General features: G+C 37.9%; 1 protein-coding gene across 3 annotated transcripts in view; it reads left to right on the forward strand.

Annotated features, from left to right (window-relative positions):
- The window catches only part of LOC134527576 (regulator of G-protein signaling 20), a 418,792-nt gene that overhangs the window by 380,193 nt on the left and 15,613 nt on the right, over positions 1–22,986 (forward strand). For all 3 annotated transcript variants that reach the window (XM_063360377.1, XM_063360378.1, XM_063360379.1), the window contains 3 exons: positions 5,505–5,579; positions 17,515–17,576; positions 21,360–21,526. In XM_063360377.1, the coding sequence (XP_063216447.1) occupies positions 5,505–5,579; positions 17,515–17,576; positions 21,360–21,526 (304 nt within the window). The remainder of the gene's footprint in view (positions 1–5,504; positions 5,580–17,514; positions 17,577–21,359; positions 21,527–22,986) is intronic.

The following is a 22,986-nucleotide window of genomic DNA, read 5'->3' on the forward strand; positions in this document are numbered from 1 at the left end:
AATTTTACTCCCATCAAATTACCTATATGAGATTTCAAATAACTATCTTGTCTACCTTTCCTACCACTTAAAGTATAGTAATGGTACAACTTGATAATATCTTGCACAGTTGACGTTCATCTGATTTTCATTAAAATATTTTTAAAACATGATATTTTAAAAAAAATTACCCCATCCACCTTTTCTCACCCCTTAGAGGAGCATTTTTCGTTTCTTGAAGAAATTGTTCATACTTGATGTTAAAAATATAAATAAAATTACTGTTAAACATAACCTTTTCCCTGACTACAATTTTCAAAATAGCTACCTCTGTTCCACTTTACCACCTCTTAACGAAGATTTTTGGCTCTCCTTGGTGACATTTTTATCAATTCACGTACAAATAAGGAGGATTTGTCGTCAACGTCCAATTGAAGGAAAAGACGTTCACTGAAAAAGTGATATTAAAGCAAACAACCCCCATTTCACTCTCGTACCCTTTAAAGCAATATTTTGGTCTTACTAGATAAAATTTTGCACACTTGACGTTAAAAATAAGAACACTGCTATCTACAGCTGGTTTTAACAAAAAGTTAATTGAATACATGATATTTTGGTATACTACTTTCCTCTGGCTTCTCTCTCTCCCCCCCCCCCCCTTAACAAACCCTCTTCTACTCCTTGAATCAGATTTTGGGCAAATCTTTATGAAATTTTACATACTTGGCGTTATAATAAGATTACAATTGCAGTCAACATTAGATTTTAAAAAATAATTCCCTTCACTCCGTGGTCAGCCCAGGCAACGCCGGGTACTTCAGCTATTATTTTATAAATATTACTTAATTACTAACTTATTGTACTATGTACTTACTTTGAGAAATTGTAACTAACCATTAACCACGCATAATTCTCATAATAAAAATTTATCTAAAGTGAAATAAACCAATCTTGCATTTTCGTTAAGTATAACAGGTGTGGTTTTCTATGAAGTGTTAGTTTATTCATTAATAATTGATGGACTTTCGTTTCCTAAAAAACATTGGAGTTTTGATTATGGAATATATTATTTTGTTTGAATTGCTGGTTAACATATTATTTTATTTTATTTTAGCTAAAAATAAAATATTTAGGCCTACCTAGTATGGAATATAAAACTAATGGACTCACCTATGTATTTAATAACATTATAGCTATAAGAAAAACAAAATGTATTAATACATATATGCTTAAAACACAACATTTTAAATACACTACTTTGTTGTCTATAAAAAGGAAAAAAAGTTTTTGCAGTGACGACATTTTGTACCACATCATAAATAACCCTTTGAGCATCACAACCGCGTTCTTTGCCCCTGCGCTACCAAGACTTTTATGTTTCCAACTGCAGACTAATGAAATTTCATTTCGTATTTTAAAACTTGCTAATACTTCTTTTTATGACTATTTTAGTTTACCAAATATATATTCCAGGATATTTTTACTATCATAGAGTTTCATCTGGCATACCATTACGTTCCTTAATGTTTAGAAAAGAGCCTAAATACGGGTTTGCTTCAAGTTGGTTAACCATCTTGATGGCTTCGGCACGTGGGTATAGTAGGAAAATAGAACATGTTTTATTCAGCTTTTGGCTCAGACTTCGGGCATGTAAACTTTTATACCCAGAGTCAGACCCTTTGAAAGGGTGCTGAAATGTTACTCACGCAAGAGCAGGCGCGCTAAAATGTGAAACAAAGTATGGAACTGACACCTTGGGTGTTTTATAAGTATTCGTTTGACCTATATTAGGATATATATATATATATATTAAAATTCCCAGTTTGTCTAATTTGAAGTTCAAGTTAATGTTTTTAGTTCACGAAATATTTTTAAGTTAGGAATCAAGCCCACCATATTGGTTTGAACAGTTTATATATTTTGCCATAACCTTTTCTTAAGGTTTAATTTTGAATATTTGTCTTGGTAGGAGCAGAGATCACACATTAGGAGATTTACAAACACTACAACATAGTGATTATTGGAAAACATCTTTACATTGTAATCGTTTCCAAAAATGAATTCAATATTAAACGCCGATTACTTCACTAGTTTGTAGCAGCCAAATAATAATACTATAGCAATTTTAACTTCAGGCACTACATTAAATTAGGCGATATGCTCTGATAAATTGAAATTCTTACCAATCAAACGAAATAAAATTGCATTGGCCTAAAACTGTTAAAACTAAAATAGCTTCTTTCAGTTCCTTTCCCCCTCCCTTGAAGAAGGCATCCAATTGTATTCTTGAAGTTTTTTTTTATCAAGCAATTAATTCTTCAGATTCGGACTCACAAACCACGTCAGATATTTCATTTTCTAGCCATTAATGTTATTTGAGGGGTATTTCTATGTATTTATCTCCGTATTTCTCTTTCAATTTATGTTTCATCACAAATTTTGTTCACATAATTTTTTTGTGTCATATTTATTAATAATTTGCGTGACATTTTTACAGCTGGTAAATAACGTTAAGTAAATTTATGGTCCCAAAATTTTCGACCAAAATAAGTAATGTCATGCCTAGAGACCGGAATAATTCGCGGATTCATGTCGCGTTATGCTATAATCCAACCACATGTACCTTCATATGGCTTCTGTGATTGACTCACAGTTAAGAACTTTGAGCCAATGAAAAACCTTCAAACAAAAAAAGTATCGAATCATAAGCATCCCAGTTGACAGATGTTACGAGTCAATAGCCAATTAGCAGGGACATTTGCCTGTGTAAGTAGGAGATTGTGGAGTCTATCCTGGAGGTCATTGAAAGCGCGAATTTTTCCAGTCTCTAGGCTCATATATAACAAAATAGCTAACATTGTGTGTGACACGAAACCTTAATACATGACACAGTTTTCTGTAGAAACCTTATTCTATTTCTGAATGTATTTTTTTACGAGTATCATTGACACAAGGTGCTCTTAGAACAGATACATCGCCTCCATTGCAAATCATTCTGATGCTGGTTCTGAAGTCTAATTAATACGACCTTGTGAACCTATCACAAAATTAATCTGTTGGTTTTCGTCTGATTTATTTGTCTCAGCGACCAGGAAGAGTGCATCAATATAAAAGAAAAATTAATTGTTTTATTTTAAATGAAAATTTTCATCAGTAAACAATTTTATTTTTTAATGTGGCTTATTTAATGATGATAGTTTGTTTAAACAAACAAGACTTTAAAATAAAACTTAATACAGTTTTTAAGAAATTTGTGTAGACTGGGATACAAAGCACTTTATTATATTAACTTGGAAAAAAATTAGTAAGCAAACACTTTTATTTGATTTAATATGATATAATTGTAGATAAAAATAAGGAAGGAAAAGGTTCGTTATCAGTTGAGGATCATTCTGTACCTCGAGGGTAAAACATCTCTATGTCCTTTATTGGTGCCATGTCTACGATGTACATCTTACGCTGTGTGTATTAGTTTAGAGCACTCTTACCATTATGTCCGTAGTGCAATTTATATATCCAAAAGCTTTCAATACTATTTTATAAAGCAATCTGAAAAATTGCACTATAAATATTTTGAAAACATAATTTTTGTATGGTATAAAAGTTAAAGAATAATGTGTCAAAGTTTCATTAACCAATTAATGGTACATTGGGAAATATATCTGCAAATAAATATAGTTGAAACAAATAGAAAGCTTACCTGAAAAGATTAAATTTTGTGACATGGTGTACTATACCTCCAAATTAAGTTTTACAACACACTCGATCTGAATATTTTTTTATGAGCTATGTACGATAATAATAACCCTCATTGATCTTTGTATGTTAAAAGAAAATGTTTGTGATTTAATTAAAATGTAAAATTTTATAACTTTTAATTCATGAATTTACCTGACCTTGGGTGTTTAACAGTGTGTTAACTTGCAATTCGTGTTACATCGAGTACCGGCGTGCATGCCGGTGTTACATCGAGTACCGGCGTGCATGCCGGTGTTACATCGAGTACCGGCGTGCATGCCGGTGTTACATTGAGTACCGGCGTGCATGCCGGTGTTACATCGAGTACCGGCGTGCATGCCGGTGTTACATTTAGTACCGGCGTGCATGCCGGTGTTACATCGAGTACCGGCGTGCATGCCGGTGTTACATCGAGTACCGGCGTGCATGCCGGTGTTACATCGAGTACCGGCGTGCAAGCCGGTGTTACATCGAGTACCGGCGTGCATGCCGGTGTTACATCGAGTACCGGCGTGCATGCCGGTGTTACATCGAGTACCGGCGTGCATGCCTGTGTTACATCGAGTACCGGCGTGCATGCCGGTGTTACATCGAGTACCGGCGTGCATGCCGGTGTTACATCGAGTACCGGCGTGCATGCCGGTGTTACATCGAGTACCGGCGTGCATGCCGGTGTTACATCGAGTACCGGCGTGCATGCCAGTGTTACATCGAGTACCGGCGTGCATGCCGGTGTGTTACATCGAGTACCGGCGTGCATGCCGGTCTTACATCGAGTACCGGCGTGCAAGCCTGTGTTACATCGATTACCGGCGTGCATGCCGGTGTTACATCGAGTACCGGCGTGCATGCCTGTGTTACATGGAGTACCGGCGTGCATGCCAGTGTTACATCGAGTATCGGCATGCATGCCGGTGTTACATCGAGTACCGGCGTGCATGCCAGTGTTACATCGAGTACCGGCGTGCATGCCTGTGTTACATGGAGTACCGGCGTGCATGCCAGTGTTACATGGAGTACCGGCGTGCATGCCTGTGTTACATGGAGTACCGGCGTGCATGCCAGTGTTACATGGAGTACCGGCGTGCATGCCAGTGTTACATCGAGTATCGGCATGCATGCCGGTGTTACATCGAGTACCGGCGTGCATGCCAGTGTTACATCGAGTACCGGCGTGCATGCCTGTGTTACATGGAGTACCGGCGTGCATGCCAGTGTTACATGGAGTACCGGCGTGCATGCCTGTGTTACATGGAGTACCGGCGTGCATGCCAGTGTTACATGGAGTACCGGCGTGCATGCCAGTGTTACATGGAGTACCGGCGTGCATGCCTGTGTTACATGGAGTACCGGCGTGCATGCCAGTGTTACATGGAGTACCGGCGTGCATGCCAGTGTTACATCGAGTATCGGCATGCATGCCGGTGTTACATCGAGTACCGGCGTGCATGCCAGTGTTACATCGAGTACCGGCATGCATGCCGGTGTTACATCGAGTACCGGCGTGCATGCCAGTGTTACATCGAGTACCGGCGTGCATGCCTGTGTTACATGGAGTACCGGCGTGCATGCCAGTGTTACATGGAGTACCGGCGTGCATGCCGGTGTTACATCGAGTACCGGCGTGCATGCCGGTGTTACATCGAGTACCGGCGTGCATGCCTGTGTTACATGGAGTACCGGCGTGCATGCCGGTGTTACATCGAGTACCGGCGTGCATGCCGGTGTTGTGAGTGCGCGCGCCGAGTCACCGCGAGACGTGACGCGAGCGCCCTCTTGTGTTGCAGCCTGGCTCAGCCTAAGCTGGACGACAGCAAGGCCAACGCCCCCGGCAGCCCGGACGCCTTCAACGGAGAGCCAGCGTGAGTACCCTGCCTCGCTCCCGGCACTTGTTTCTGTGCCGCAGTTCCGGCAGTCCGGCTTTTGTGGCTCTCCGCGGGTAACTCAATTCTCCCTGAAGTCCAATATGTATCATATCTTAATCAAAATAATTATTATAAGCGTACAATTGTATGTCAACAAAATAACTTTTTGGTACCTACAAAGGTCACAAAATTAATAGGTGGATCTAAATTTGTGTTATTATAAGGTGAACATTTACAACACAACTCGTGCTTTAACGTAAAACAAAATGTTACAAATATGCAGGCGAATGTATTGTTACATTTCATTGCAAACTGCCCTTCTCAGAAGGGCAGACTATTACAGTTTGTAATGAAAATAGGATATATTTTTCTAGGAGTTTTCAAAATAAACCTAACGTTTAATATGAATTGTGTAATTTTATTAAAAGATTTATTTTCAGTTTTGAAAATGTTTTGTAGGCCCGGGCCTGCCCGGCATGTTTTTTTTTTTCAGGGAAACAATTATAATCGCTTATTAGACTGCCATAAGTTATGCCTGTGCTTTAGCGCGTCCCATCCTTAGATTGTTGCCAGACGCACTCCATGTAGCGCAAGACGTTTCAGATACATATTTGTGATGTAATGAAATTTTTTGAAAATGTATCTAAAAATTTATATTTTGCAAATTAAAATTTGAGATGAGAATTGTGGGGAAAAAAATTTCCTTGTGATATTTAATCAAGAGCATATGATAATATTGTATTTTTCTTTATTTCTAAGGAGAAGTACTTTAAAGAAGCCATCTTGGTTTCAACCATTTTTGTTAACCATTTATTTATATCATTTAATTTTTAATAAATATTGGCTCTTTTGTACATAGCACATACATTTACGGAATGCCTTGTTATTAATACATATTGCTACAAATAGTTTCTCCTAACAAATTTTAATTGGTGTTAAGCATTAAAAAATTTATGACAAACGATGGTATACGAAATAAGTCTTTTGGCGGTAACAAGGCAGGTAGTATCAATCTGGCAACAGTGTTTTCCATTTCTTCTGAACTTCAGTCTAAGCGCGTGAGACAGACTATAGCTAGGCAAGAAAAGCCATTGCGCTATTTGGCCGGGCCATTCAGGAAGCATTTGCTTCCGCACTGGATGGCTGTGATTAGTGTGTGTTGACAGTAGACATGCACCTGACATAAACGCAGCCAAGCCTGAAACACAGGAAATGCTTCACAGTTTCAATCGCAGCTGGTCTGGAAATCGTTTCGCGAAAAATACATAGCCATAATTATTGGGCATTAATAGGAGCATGCATTTTTTCCTAAAATAATCCAAACTATCTGAGAGCTGCCGTCTGTGTTTCGTGATCGGACGAGTTTATTTCAGGTTCATGTCTGCTGTCATCACACCAATCATAAAATCACAATAATTCAGTGCGGAAGCAAACACGTCCTGAATGGCCCGGCCGAACAAGGCGATGGTGTCTCTAGCAGGCGGCCGCCAATTGCAAAAAAGAAACCACTAGCACAGGCATACCTTGCTGCAGCCTAATAAACGTCTGGATATTGTTGTTTTTTTTCGTGAGAAACGTGAACCATCAATCTACGGCACTCGTCATAGGACCTCGAGCTAATGGTAGTCATACAACTGTCGGTAGTGTGATCCCGCGAGAGACAGAGTTGGCGTCCAGCACAAGCTGAAGCCAATTGTGTGTGTGTGTGTGTGTGCGTGTGTGGAAGTAGTGCTGTGCAGTCTAGTCTGGAGGTTTAATACATCATTTCATGATAGCTAGAGATTGGTAAAATTTGCGGATTCAATGACTTATAGGCTAGACTCCACAGTTCTCAGTACACACGGACCAATTTCCATGACCGATTGGCTGCTGACTTGTTTGGAGTCCTAACGTAGTAGCCTGTGATTTGATTTTTCTTCGGTTGGGGGTTTCTCATTGGCTGAAAGTCCTCCTGGTAAAGTGTTAGCCGATAGCACATGCAATTCAAAGATATTTCCATTTTAGCCTTGCACGAAATTAATCCGCAAATTTTCCAATTTTTAATGATAGTAGTGGTGGTCCAATGATAGGGACGTTAATCTCCCCCCCCCCCATGATAACCCCTCCTTAAAAAACTGTAAATATTCTGAAGCTAATCTCCTCCAGTCTGCACCTGACCCTTTGAAGTAGTTTCGATTTTTTTTTGTAAATTTATATTATTATATATGTTTTAGTGCTACTGTACTATTTTGTATATTTTTAGTGCTACCGTACTACTATTGTATATTTGTTAATGATACTGTACTATTCCTTGAATGAGTTTTGTAACTGGGAAGATTGATTTAAAACATTTTCATGGACATAACTTCATTGCTGGTTTTCGCTGGTTGGCATACAGAAACCTTAATAATGGACAAATAAAAACAAATACTCATACACAAAATCAGTCGAAGCCAAATGTCAAATGAGTAGTCAGCACAGAGCATTGCGTAGAAGGAATTAATCAGAAAAATTATTGTCATGGCACAGACGAACATAGTAGACTGGCAATGGCGAGATAGTTGTAACAAGAACAGAAATAAACCCTTGGAAAACACAGCAACAAACATATGAACCCAACGATGGTACAAAAGAGATATTCTGGATACCACAACGATGACAGCATAGACCGACACAGAAGTCTTTCTAAGACAGAACAGTTGCGACGTATCATTTTTTAAAAACTTAGTTCCCTTAAAAATTGTATAAAACTTTTGGCCTCCCCGTTTAACTGGGAGGTATTCGACACCACCCGAACCTCCCAGACTGGGAGGCTGGCCCGCGACTGGGAGATGGAAGCTCCACCTGCACTGCACTCTAGTCTCGCAGTGGTCGAGTGGTCACAGCCATGATGTAAAGAAGAGGAGGTGAAACCTTCCGGCCGCCCAAACTCGTCCTCCACTGCGCACTACGTCACCTTGGTCGCACCGCCCGGTCTACACGCAGCGCGCTTACGGGAATACGACGCAGAGACAGTTCATTTACAATCGTTTGAATAGTAAGAGTGACCACGAAGCGTAGAAATACTTTTCTATGTACATTGCATAGCATGCATTTAGAACATACAGTTTAAATAAATGTATTAGCATCCAAACACGGGGTTTATATTAATAATAAAATCAACGAAACAATATTTTTCTGCTGTTTCATCACTTCAAAATGTTGATTGAGTCTTGTAAACACGGAATGGTAATGGGAATTGGAATGAATATACTTCGAAAATATTTATTATGAATATTAATTAAATAGATATAATAAACATTCATGATGCAGGCGGCAAATAATAATACAAACGTATTACAAAAAATAAGCATCTGACACAAAGCAAAGTTTCTATAAATACTTATTTGTAATTTACATAAACATAAGCGCTTTTGATTTATTTACTAAATTTAATTTTATTTATTTACAAACAATAAACAAAAGGGTAAATAATGATAGAAAAAATATTTAAAAACATATTATTAAACCAAATAGCTCTACAATATTCAGCAAAAAACAGCTTGCAGGCATACAAATTTTTTTTCACGGCAAAAAAAAACGAAAAGGCTGGATTTGTTTATTATCTTGGAAAGGAAAAACCTAATAGTATTCAAATCCCCCAAGCACATTGTGCGTTAAAACATGGCACATAATTGTTGGTTGATTACTAAAAATAACTCAATTGCAAAATAACTCGCCACTTAATATTTCACAAAACCCGTATGCCTTCTACACTACATTTTATTAAAGCCAAAATCGATTCATAATGGCTTGAACTCCCGTCCCTCATAGGTATTTGAATGTAATTTTAACGCGTGTATCTTGGCTGTAGGTGTTTCTTTCTCCATTTTTATAATTTTAACTTCTGAAAACTCAAAAATGTTGCTTGCTATCATTTTGATTACTGAAAATTCCATGTTATAACAAAATAAGTATTGTTTTACCTGCTGTACATTGTGCATTTGCAGGCACTCGCATAATTTGAAGAGAGTCACGGCCTTTCCATGGAAAAAAATTACAAAATAAATATCTAAGTTCATCTAATTCCCCTTAAAATTGGCGTTTCAAAATTCCTCCTGGATTCTGTAATACTAAAATGATTTGAAGGCAATACATTCAAGGGAAATGGTGTGATAAAAACATTAAAAATATAAAAATATTGAAATAGAATAAAATCATTGTAATCATAAAACATTAAAATCGGAAATACCATTTTTCCCACTTATATCTAGTTTTACGGAAAAGCCGCTTCCTTCCATAATTACTATTCCAAGGCCGCGCTGTACAATTTTCAATACATAGCTGTTTTTTTTATATATATCATGCGCTTTATAGTTTTATAATCTAGAAAAATGAATACCTACAAACATGCAAACTTATGTTCTAAACTGTTTTTAGTTATAGCCGAGTTGTGTTAGTGTTAGGATTGTAGACACAGTAGGGGCGGATCCAGGAATTACTGGGGGGGGGGGGGGGGGGTGCCATGAGTCTGGGCCTAGTATGATACCTGTTTATTACTGCAAAAGTCGTTATTAATCAATGTATATTTTACCCTTAGATGGGTGGGAGGGCACGTGCCCCTGTGCCCCCCTTCCCCCCTTCAGGATTCACCTATGGAGCACACACGCACGTGCGCTGAGAATGTACTGATCTATGGTCCCTGCAAACCTTAATTTTAAGTATTTAAAATGGCAGTTTTTTTAACGCGTTAAATACTATTTATAATTCTTATCTCACGGTTTTGCGTGTATACTTAAATATATTTAAACGTAATGATATCATATGTCCTCCCCACTCCATTAAAGAGAACATTTTGAACAATAGAAAAAATGCGCATGTTTCTTTTTTATGTATAACGGGTTCACATTCCTACTTTCATTCGATTTGTTTACATGCATTGATGAAATATTTTCCCTTCTTTATTAATACTACACAACCTAGTGTTTAGGTTAGTTCTATAACAAACAAGAAAAAAAGTTAAATTGAAATAAATTCTGTAGTTCTCGCTGATGCCCGAACACACAAACATTTTAAAAACAATTGATTTGAGTTGTTATTAATGGGTGGGTATATATACGTTAAGATTTAATTTTTAATAAATTAATTCAGTAAATAACCTTTTTACCGCGAAATACTTTATTATTATAGATAATAACTCAGTATTTTGCACAAAATATAATCCTTGACCTAATATTAACCTACAGTTAATCATATAAAAAATTAAAAATAAATACTCGTATTATAAAACAAGTGACATTTCTACTTAAAATCACGTTTGTTTAAACTTACCTCTGCTAACACAGAATGTGTCCTTCCTTTTACATACGTTCACCCACTTATTGCAAAGATCTTCATTTTTTGGAAAAGAAAAATATTTTATGCCAGAATCTCGAGTCTTTTTGAAATGATTGTGAAATCCGAACACTGCACAGCTACATAAAAGCACTCAGGATTATGTAAACACCAACAATAACAAAAATTCGCACGAGACGCAGATGAAATGGATGGGAAGCGCCTGGAAGAAGAGCGCTGGCTACAACCAAGGTGACGTAGCAAGGGACCGCGTGGAGGGGGAAAACCTGCGCACGGTTTCACCTCCCCTTCTTTACATCATGGTCACAGCCACTCCCTTCGAGCTGATGAGGGCTCGACTCCCGGCGGAGCGGCGACAGAGTTTGCAAAGTGGGAAACGTAGCGGATGATGCCGTGAGCCGGTGCCCCTGACCGCACTCTTAGGAATCACAGTCAATTTACGCATATTTCAACGAAGGCTACCTTAAATAAACTAAGAATCCTTCATAATCGCAGATGATTGGGTATTCGTAAACTGTTAAAAATAACGGTAAATTTGCGGATTTTTCAAAAGCAACTAGATCTTCGTAAAAACAGGAAAAACCGGATCCCAAATTACAATATCGGAGTTCCTTTGTAGGCCAGTAGCATTAAACATCCAATTCGGAAATAATTCCTACAAAAGGTTTTTTTGTTTCAATGGCTTCATTTGTGACCCAATGTGACTCTCCTAAGTTTTCCCCCTCGGGGGAGTTGTGGAAAAGTGGTGGGGGGGGGGGGGTGAAAATGTACCCCCAAAAGGGGTGTTTTTACGGTTTTTTGCTTTTATCTCCCACACTAAACAAAATATTTGAAAAGTACATTTCATAAGAGTTATAGAGCATTAATCTCTGCGTTGAATGGTACCAAGAACAATTTTTTTGGACAATTCGTTACCAAACTACAGCAGCTGAAAGTTTGACCAATATTCAATATCAGTGTAAATGGTTGGTTTTAACTACAGGTTTTAGACGATGTCTTATTCAAAAATGAAAAATTAGCCAATTGGCCCAACTTTCAACATTAATTACAATGGTTGTTTTAACTTCAGGTACAGAATTTTTTCACAAACAGGATAACAGTAATATACTATACAAAATTAGTATATTTATATTAACATGAAAAATTGTCACTAAATTAAAACATACATGCATAATGGGTGAATACAAGATTTAAATAATAGACATGCTGAAATAAAATTAAAGTCTTCGACGTTTCTCTGCCGTTGGACCACTGGGCTCAACATTTTCGTCGATGTCTGACACTTCTGATTCATTGTCAGTCAAAATGTTGAGGTATCCATACACATCTTCTTCGGCATCTTCAATAATTCTACCAGTTGGAGGGCGTATCGCATGAGGTCCCCTTGCAACTGGCACAAATTATCGAACATTTCAAACCTGCCTTCCTGCAGCCGCAAGAACCTGCACACCCTTTGCTGCACTTGCAAGAAATCTTCATCAGAAGCGACTGTGGAGCTGGTTCCTTGGAGGTAAGAACAGGGGCAAGTCCAAAGTTGGACTGCTGCCATCCCCACTGGAGCGGATCCATCTGGTTCCCTATCCACATTTGAACTTGGAGGTAGGTTCTGAAGCAATGTTGGCGAGCTGCTTCCGTGGTTGGTGGTAGGGAAGCCAAATTGAATTGAGATATTATGAGGGATTTGGCAAACAGGTCAAACCGCACCTTGTCCAGATTGTCCTCTGTTCTACCACCATAGAGGGTGGTCAAAAATCGTTGCCCAGCTTCTGCAATTGCTTGAGGTTGTGAATCGTGATCAAAGAAGGGTTTTATGTCCTCTAAAATGTGCTCATTCTTGGCCACATGTTTCACTATTAACTTCTTGCCGAGCTTGTAAAATGAAGAAGTGATGTCGCAACCACTAACGGCGTGGAGGAAAATGTGAACCTTTTTCAGGTCGTCGGCGAGTTTACAACTCTGGTGGGTGAATATTTTTTTGTGGTGTTGTTCCTCTTCCTGGTTTGAGGTAATAAATGTTAGCCGATGGTGTGGCTAGAGCAGTGAGGATGACCAACAAATCCGTATCCTCACCGACTAGAGCAACCTTCTCATGACTATGGGCAACTTCGATGTCTGTGGTGACGATCATGTGGTCTGCATCCTCACGAGCTTGCTTGACTGATTTGCCTTCACTTTCCAGCCTCTCGGTAAGCAAGCTGATGAGTCGCTCCTTGTTCCTGTCATTTGAAAGAAATTGCTCCTGGGTCATCGTCCCCACCATTGACTTTGTGAAGATGACCTCAGGAGCAATGTGCCTCTTCATTCTGCGGAGCCGCTCTGCAGATTTGATGCTTTTGGTACGCAGGTCTTCGGGGTAGCCATCAAAAACCACAGTGGTAACTTTTCTGTTGTAGTGGCATTTCAAGTAATCAACATACTTGTTGATAATACATTGAAAGGCATCGCCATTCTTCCATACCACTCGGTGTAATAAAAATCCTCCATCAATGACGTGAGCAGCTCCATCGAGGTTAACTTCTCCTACAGGATCAAAAAAGTCATAAAGTACAGACTTAGGTGCCTTCCTCATTCCAACCTCATCGAATAGAGACAGGGTATATGGTGCCAGCTTGTATTGGAAGAATTCCCTTAGCTCTTCATCAGATTTCTTGAGGAGTGCGATACGGTGAAATATTGTCTCAGGATTGACTGGTACATCCTCCCCATGAATGGTAAACTTTGACTTGAAACCTTGAACATCTTTCTGACAAACTTGATTTGGTCAAAGTTTTGTCCCACCAAGGTAAGCATTGACGAATTCCCAATTTCAAAGGCTTTGTGACAGTTTATTGATTCATCTCCTATGACACCTGTACTGATGGACATCATGAAGTCACTTGCTGGAAAAGGATCGTGAGATTGAAACCACTCCACATACTTCTGTACATCTCCATTATCACGCTGGACTCTAGCATCTCTGGCATCAAAATGCTGCTCTGAGGTGGTGAATGAAACCCAGCTAAAATCCTCGACCTGTTGTGCCACTGTTGTAACTATTGGCATGGTGACTACCCATCTGCTGAGAGTACTATCTGAAACACCACGACCATGACTAAGCCCTCCACTACTTTTTAATGAGCGCATGAGGGTCTGCTCAATGGTTATGTCAGACCAAATCCCACTCCAAAATTTATCAGATCTTCTGATTGTAAACCATCCATTCAGCACAAACCTCTCATACTCTTTTTGAGATAGTTTCTCTTGTAGGCCCATCATGTCTTGCAGATAGAGCTGCGCTGACTTAGCATACAAAAAATGCCCACTTGCATGGAAATAGGGCAACATCTTCTTCACAGTACTCAGATGCAGCTGCCAGTCACCAGTCCTCTCTGCCTGTATGAACTGCTTCATGAAGGTGGTCATTTTGAAGTAGCTTGGCAGTGGGACCATTATCCTCCATTTATTCTAGTTTCTCAGTGAACAGCTGCTTAAAATATTCGTGATCAAGTTCTTCCAAGGGAGTCTTTGAATGGGAAGGTTCTTCTGAGTCCTCATTACCCCTCATTTTCGTAAGGATGACATTTGCAAGAGCCAAATTGGTGCTAGTGTTAAGGTCGAGTTGTGAGCAGGGATTTTTATTTCGGCGGTTGATACCGTGTAGGAATTTTTTGTTTGACAGTTAGTGCCGTGACTGTTGTTAGATTGTTACCAATCGAATTCATGCCTTTATGTGTTTGCTTCAAGTGTAGTTGAAACCAACCATTTCTGCTATAGTTGAAAACTTGTCCAACGTTAACCTGCTGTAGTTTGGTAACGCATTGGCCGAAAAATTCGCTCTTGATCCCATTAGATGCAAAATTTAATTCTTAAAAAATGTTATGTTAAATAACTGTTTGATAAAAAGGTTAATTCTAAGATATTTAAGAAAAACTTATATTAAAACGAAAATTATTCGTAAAATTAACAAATTGATACGACTTTCACCTTTTGTAATTTAGCAACGGGTGGTCCAAAAATTTTTTTCCCTGGTTTATTCTACACAGAATTTAATGCTCTACAACTTTTATAAAAGGTACTTTTTCAAAATTTTGTTAAGTTCAGGAGATACAAGTGGAAAACTGCATAAGTATCCCTTTTGGGGGTACATTTTCACCCCCCACCACTTTTCCACATCTCCCCCGAGGGGGAAAACATAGGAGAGTCATATTGGCCCATAAGTGAAGCCATTGACGCAAAAAAACCTTTTGTAGGAATTATTTCCGAATTGGGTGATTTTTGTGTTTAACGCTACTGGCCTATTGTTGAATTGCAGACATAAATGTGCATGGACGAAACAAAAGCCTTCTTTACAGTATGCATACGAATCACGTTTTTGAAGATTTTAGTAAACATTCCAAGCTGATTCTCCTGAGTTCTTGTTCAAAGCAAATAAACCAGTATCTGTAAATTTACGAACAGTTTGTAACCGGCATTGTTCGTAAATTTAAGATGAAAATTTGTAACAGTGCAGAAACTACGCTGAGATAGGACTTTCGAGTTCTACATATGTTATGTTGTAAACGAAACAAACACGCACGCGGAAGGTAAAAAAAAAAGTTTTCACGTATACTCAAAACTGTTTTTAATGTTTTGTTAATATCATTACATTTATACTGTTGATTTGTGTTTAAAGTAAGTGAACTCAAAACCCTCAAACTTATGAAGATATCCGTAAATTTACGAAGATCCCGAGATAATTTAAGGTGAAAATTTCCAACAGTGCAGATATTGGCAGAGTTGAATACACACTTTAAGCATGTATGGTTATTTGTAATACACCATTAAATACATGTTGAATAAACGTCAATTTTAATTTGGGTTCAATGCCTTGTACGTCGTTAAGATGTATTCTTCGACTCGTTGGATCATAAAAGGTATGGCTAGAGACCGGAAAAAAACGCCGATTCATTTAATATAAGAATAAATTCAAATATTTATATCTTTGAGCTGCATCTGTTATTGGCTAACAATTGTAATACTACGGTATTATCAGGCTAACAGAAACTGTTTGTTATTGTTTTACGTTCGAGGTTAATACCGCTTCCCGGACTTTCGGCAGTGTTTTGTTTTGTTTCTCGCATTGCGGCGCGCGCAGCTCGTGCTGCGTCGTCATGACAACTGCTAATATAAATAATCGCGCGGCTTTTGGAACAGCTTCGACGAGCCTATGCTTGTGTAATAGTGACATTTTATTGGCCTAGGTAAAAAGGACGCTAACGTGTCGTGGCAGTGATTGGCCTATTTCAAGTAACAATTTAATTTAGACAAGAGAGAAGAAAAAAGAGTGGAAAATGACGCAATTTAGTGCGTGGTGAAGTTTATTCCCTCGGGGAATATTTATACGTGGCGAGGCTATTTTCGGCGTTATTACTGTGAAAATTACGTCTGCATACAAGGCAATCGTCAGCGACGCCCTGACATTGAATGCAGAGGGTTTGCAATCAATTTACGTGAGTTACGACGTATTTTCTGAACGATCTTAATCGTCCAGAGATAAGGTATGGCCTGCATCGTCTTTGTATTGGGACGCTAACGTAATTTTTACCGTCGACTTAATTGAACAGTATTAGGACAAACTTTAAATTATTATCAAATTACGTGACCATTGATTTTCGGCAAATATCGGCATTTTAATTAAGAACCACAAACCATTCACACACAGGTTCAGATGTACAGAAGCTAGGAATTTCATGCTCGAGCAAGCCGGAGCAAACCCCAAAACTTTTTACGTTGTGAACACTTTCAGGAACTTAAATACTTTTTATTTATTTTGTTTAAGAGTCAGGTTGTCTACGAAATCCCATAGACTGGACTCATTTAGTTATTTAATATTTGTTGGTTTTGTTGATTCCATGACTCGAGGTTTTTCATGCTATGTTTAATTCAATAAAAATAATTATTGAGAGTATTATTTTATTGTCACATGTTGAATACCTCTGGCGCCTTGTTATTAAATCCTGCAATAGAGTTCATAAGTAATTTTAAAAGAAAATATTAATTTCTTCAAGTACACGTTTGTGTACACAATTTACGAGGAATTTCGGCCAAAGAGAAAGCCTCGACAGAAGAAATATCAAATCACATGCTACCATGTAAGACCTCCTCTTTAGTCAGCAGCCAATCAGTAATGAAAATTTGTCCGAGTGTACTGAGAACTATGGAGTCTATCCTAGAGGTCATTTTAATTCGCGAATTTTTGCAGTGTCTACCAATTATGATAAATATTGTTATTTTTGGAGCATGTATTTTTTCGGGAAAAAAATTGTAGTCGCTCATTAGACGGCAATAAGGTATGCGTGTTCCCTTGTAATTGGCGGCTACCTGCAAGAGAAGCCATAGCCCTAGTTGGCCGGGCCATTCAGATGGCTATGATTGGTGTGCTGTGTATCTGAACGAAACCCACTCAAACACGAAGACACAGAAAATACTACATAGTTTTAACACACAGCTGGCCCGGATATCTTTTCGCAAAAAATACATGGCCCTAGGTAATAATATTGTTTTGTAATGAGTCAAAATTTAATTGGTATTTCAAACTCGTTTGTAGGATTTTCCTATTATTTACACTTATACGCTTTTTGTTCTGTCTGTGTGATTTCAGGCCAACGCTGGACGAGATTAGGAGTTGGGGCAAATCATTCGACAGACTCATGAGGAGCCCAGGTGAGTGACGACAGCTCAGGCCACGCAGCGCTAACTTGAGCGAGCTATGTCTTCTAAGTTCCCTACATCTCTGAGCGCGAATGTGCGTGTGAACTTCGGCTGTATGCGTTAACCTCGAAAAACACTTCATATTTTGGCCCGAAGACTTCAGATTATTAGAGCCACGATTATTTCACAGAGTCATTTCACTCCAAACTAAACACAATTTGCATATTCGTGATTTAGCCTTAGAGTGATTAGTTGATAACTTGATAACATGTGGCGGGTTACTTGTAATTGGGTAACCACTTATTCTCCTTAGTTATAACTGGCTCAGGGACGTTAAGGATGCGTCAAGTGCACTGTAGTCCAATCATTAACGTGAAGTAGATGTATATGTGGTTCAAGTCTAATTTGTCACCCAATGTATCCGCGAAATAATCGCGACTCTAAAAATTAGTAGTGTCTGAGGCCTGTTCTCATGTGCAAAGTTGGTCATTATTTTTTCATGTCACGACTATTGTGTGATATTTCTGTAGATTTATTCCGATATTTATGTTATATTTGTTGTTAGGTCACAAATTTCCTCATCAGATTTTTCTAAAAAAACAATTGTCAAGCTGTTGAAGGTCACACAATTGAAAATATTTTTTAACACTTGACAAAATTTGAGACGGAAAATTAATCAAAAGAGAACCATAGTAATTAATTTACAGGAAAGCCCTCAAAAAATAAGTAATGACATGAATATGACATTAACCAACATTGCTTGTGTGACTACGCTAGAGATTAAAAATAAATTAAATTGATTTCAAACAAAAAATGTACACAATATTTCATCGTCTATTTCAAATTCATTTAACAAGCAATAATATTACATACATTCGTGTCTAAAGGCTGGCTGGCTTTAATGATGATTATTCCGCGTCAATACTTTAAGACACATACCCAGGTTACGGCTATCTCCTTGGATTCACCATCCAAATTGTGTTACTGCAATTTTACACCGTTATTTTTTGTCTGGAACTATTTCTACGTATATATTTTCTACTATGTATGCATTGCAGTTTGTGTTTTGTAGCAAAATTTGTTACAAGGTGTCTACTACTTGTTATCTGCTGTTTGTAAAAAAAATACAAATTGGTCTTATTATTTTTTGCTGACGGAGAGAAAAAGATCCCATTACTATGTTTAAAAAAAAACTAATTTTTTCCCAATTACATTACAATATTTTCTTAAATAGCTCTATGAAAATATACAACTACGTCGGAAAAAAATTTATATATGGCCGATTTCGCATAAAATTTATTTTAAAAGTCCAAACAAATATTGTAGCACAAAAATTTTAACTAAACGTCGTTTTCAAAAGTGCCCCGCTCCCGAACGTTGTAACAATGTTTTGCCTCTTTGAGAGGCGATCCGGGATATATTTTACCAGGGGATAAATGATTTTAAGTCTCTTCCAAAAGAGGCCCTTCGCAGAGCCGGTGTGGTTATTAGCCGTCTGAAATTGGCTATAGCTCAAGTCGGGCGTGCAGGCAGTTGTCAAACGGGGACTGAATTACACACGGTGGCTGATCAAAAGAACTTGCGTGGTTTGACCCGCAAACCGGCGGGAGGGCCACAGAGGCGCCTCCTGCCCACGTGACTGGGCGAGGCGGCAGTGCGCAAGGCTGCGCAGCGCTGGAGGTCAGAGGTCAGCGCGCAGCGCGCGGACTCCCGGAACAATGAGGCCTCGATTACACTGGGCGAGATCGCCTCCTCACCGCTTGCGGGCATGCGCCGTGTCGCCAGACCTGTGCGTGCGCACCGCCACAATGCTGCTTAGTTTAAAGGGAGGCATAGCAACCAAAGACGCCATATTGGTTTCAGAAGTTTTTAAGCGATAACTTTATTTAGTGTTTAACACCTTAGCTCTCAGTATACAGCATTTGGTGGAAGAAGTTTCGTGAATGGAACGGAAGCCGCACGGATCATAGATGTGTAACCACTGTGCTGCCATCTTGGGTGGAAGGCGAGAACCAAAGCTCACAAAGTCAAAAGAAAACTTTAAAGTATTACCTGTTTAGTTAATTTTAATAAGATGGGCGCTATTTAAACAATATTCCTTGTCGAAAATCAAATCCACTGCCCGGGTGTAGTATTTTTTCAAGTTTTTTGCGCATTTTATCGCGCCGTTTCATTAAATAGTTTAACCTATCGCTCTGCAAACGGAATGAGTCGATAGTCGACGTAGCTGCTCCGTCAGCAAATTCTAGCGGCGGGTGCAAAACTGCGTGTGATTCGCGTCAAGAAATGTACTTCCAAACACAATTGTCGAATATTTATCAAGCTCGGCATTATTTTACACAATTATACGTTAAATTTCGTGTCCGAGTTTAGTATTATAAGTGTATTTGTAACATGAGAACACAGGAATTTGCTCGTTACAGAGGTTAGATGTTACACATCTCTGGCGAGTACAGAAAGAATCGCTCGCGTTCTTTTTTATCACTTGATATTAGCAATGTTTTCAACTTTAACGCAGAGTTCACGCCTGAAGATATAATTGAAGAACACGAGGCTTATTGGCAGCATTATTTATGGTATTCATCCAACAAAACAAAGAAATCAATACTAAACGCAAACAATTTCGCAGGGCCAAATATTTGTAACAAAAAAAAAACATTTTTAACTTCATGCATTCCATTAAATTACATCACATGCTTTGACGAAGTCGAATTTTGAAAAATTAATGACGGAAAATTGTCATGTCTTTTGGTCTCCAGCCCTCCCCTTAACTCGCCGCTCTCTTTGTTCACGTAAGAGAAATAAATTTATGACTATTCGCTTTATATTTATCACGGTCAAAACAGTGAAATCACTGGGTAAAACCAAAGAACAAACAACCAAAAAATCACTTCTCCACGAAAATATAAACAGTAAATTGTATTAATAATATATAATAAAATTGCAATTTTAAGAATGGGTTTAAAGAATTTTAATGAAATATTTTAAATTTATAAAAAAATTTTAACTTTAAATATAATAATTTTAACTAAATAATGAAGTTCATTTTTGGTAAAGTTTTGAAAGTAAGATATTACAATACATAAATCGTTGTCACATAGATATTATACATATACGCAATATAAATTTGTAATAGTTGTGTAACTGCATAAGACAAGTAAATTGAGTTGGTAACAGTGGTTACAATCATTACTTCAAATAAGTGAATTTCTAAAGTTTATTATTATACTGACTCAAAATCACTGCATTGTCAGCGATTTAGCGTTGATTTCCTAAGAGTATTGAATTGATTTTCTTAGTCAATTTCACTGATTTATTAGTGAATTAAACTATATTCTTGTTTAATGTTTCTGAATTTCTAGTGGTTTTTATTGACTTCCCAGTCAATTTCAATGATTACCCAATGAATTCCACCCATTTTTCAATTAAATTAAATATTTACCAATAAAGCATACGATTTCACAGTGATTTATAATTATATTTTGAATGGAAATTAACTCCTTGCCCAAATGATAGCACTGAGACATCGTTTAATTTTATCTTTTTTTCCCAGTAAATATAAACTTACATTCAGTGGATTGAACTGTTTTCGAAGTGTATATATAAAACATACACCATATATTTATAGTTGATTCCGGTTATTTATCGCCAGCAAAAAAATGGCGTTGCTATGTTGGTTAATGACGTCAGACGTCAGACCTGATAGGTGCTCCCGTTGCAGCGGGGAGGAAGAAGCTGTCAAGTCAGGCTCAGTTGTACAAACAGCTGAGGTGGCAACACTGCGCTCTGTTGCAGCGGGGCGGAAGGTGTTCCGCGAGTTCCTGCGCTGCGAGTACAGCGAGGAGAACATCCTGTTCTGGCAGGCGTGCGAAGAGCTCAAGAAGGAGTCCAACCCGGAGGTGGTGGAGGAGAAGGCCAGGTTCATCTACGAGGACTACATCTCCATTCTCTCGCCGAAGGAGGTAACAAGGGCATGTAGTGCCAGTTGTGTTATGTTATCCTTCTGTCACTGTTGTTCTGTCAACAAAGTCATGTTGTTTTCAGTGTTCTTAAACAAACAACATTTGTTGTTTTTTAATTGAAAGTTGGAAAGTATGAAACACAGGTAGTACTCTTGGAATCATTGCATTTGAGAAAAGTTACAAGGCACAGATCGTAGCTACTGTTCCCTCTTTTCCTACCGGCGACATTCCTCTTTCATCCAGGGAAAAATATTTGTTTGCCTTCACAACATACTTATATTATTTGTTGTTAAAAATATAAATAGAGTATCTTTAAATATAGAATATATATTTTTAGTAGACAGTATTTGTCTCAACCATCAAAATCATTCCGTAAAAGCAAATATATACTTTATATATATTATTTTTTGTTAATCAGAATAAATCTGTTTTCACATGATAATTGGCTGGATGAACGAATATTCTTGTTGCAGCAAGTAAATGTTTCTATCGTTTTGTAAGAACGATAGTTAGTTTGTGTCGTCTTAAATAATTCAAATCATAAATTATTTCATTAGAAATATTAGTAGTAAAATTACATTTTTTGTGATTATTATTGGTTTTTTTGCATTCAAGAGATTATTTAATAAAAACCGTGATTAATATAATTACAATTGTTTCTAATTCTATTTCTAAATTTTAATTATTATCAGCAATGGAGTTGCAAAGAGTGCGAAATAAGTGTATGATATATGTATACCAATTAAAACTTACAAAATAACAAATCACAAAACTACGAATTGACGGATTGGAACATGATTAGAGAATGAAAGTTCCCTTTGAAAGAGAGTCCAACAACTTTAAGAAGTTATGTCCCTAGCACGTGAAGTAAACATGGATTTAATCTAGTTGCAGTTTGACGAAATACTTTGACAGCAAATCTGATGGTACAAAAAGACACGAAAAGAATGATTAAATACGTCCTTGTGGGTGAAGGTACAGGTAAACCTAACTTAAAGCCGGAGCCTGTTACAACTGAAGGACTTACAGCACGACGAACACGGCGCGAAAGACACAAAGCGAAAGCAAACAATCGCGTTATTGTGAGCATCCATTCTATACACTGAATCTGGCCATTACATTTAAGAACGGAAGCCAACCACCGATTTGTTTAACATGATATTTTAGTAGTATACTATAGGCAGTCCTGCGCCTGCAGACGGAGATAGAAGCTGCAGCCGGGTGTCCGCCATCATGGATTGTGACATCATATCCACCATCTTGGATGACTTTGAACTTGATTTTTATCTTTCATATTTACAAACATTCGCCGAAATTGACTCCAAATTCGTCCAAATTTACTATAAATTCACCTAAATTACTCAAAATTGCCCATTTTTACGAAAACAATTTAGTCAAAACATTTGCCGAAAATTAAAAAATTAAAAAATAGCCATTAAAAATGTAATATTTTCTAAAAA

The sequence above is a fragment of the Bacillus rossius genome, chromosome 1 (assembly GCF_032445375.1).
Source record: "Bacillus rossius redtenbacheri isolate Brsri chromosome 1, Brsri_v3, whole genome shotgun sequence".
NCBI lineage: Eukaryota > Metazoa > Arthropoda > Insecta > Phasmatodea > Bacillidae > Bacillus > Bacillus rossius.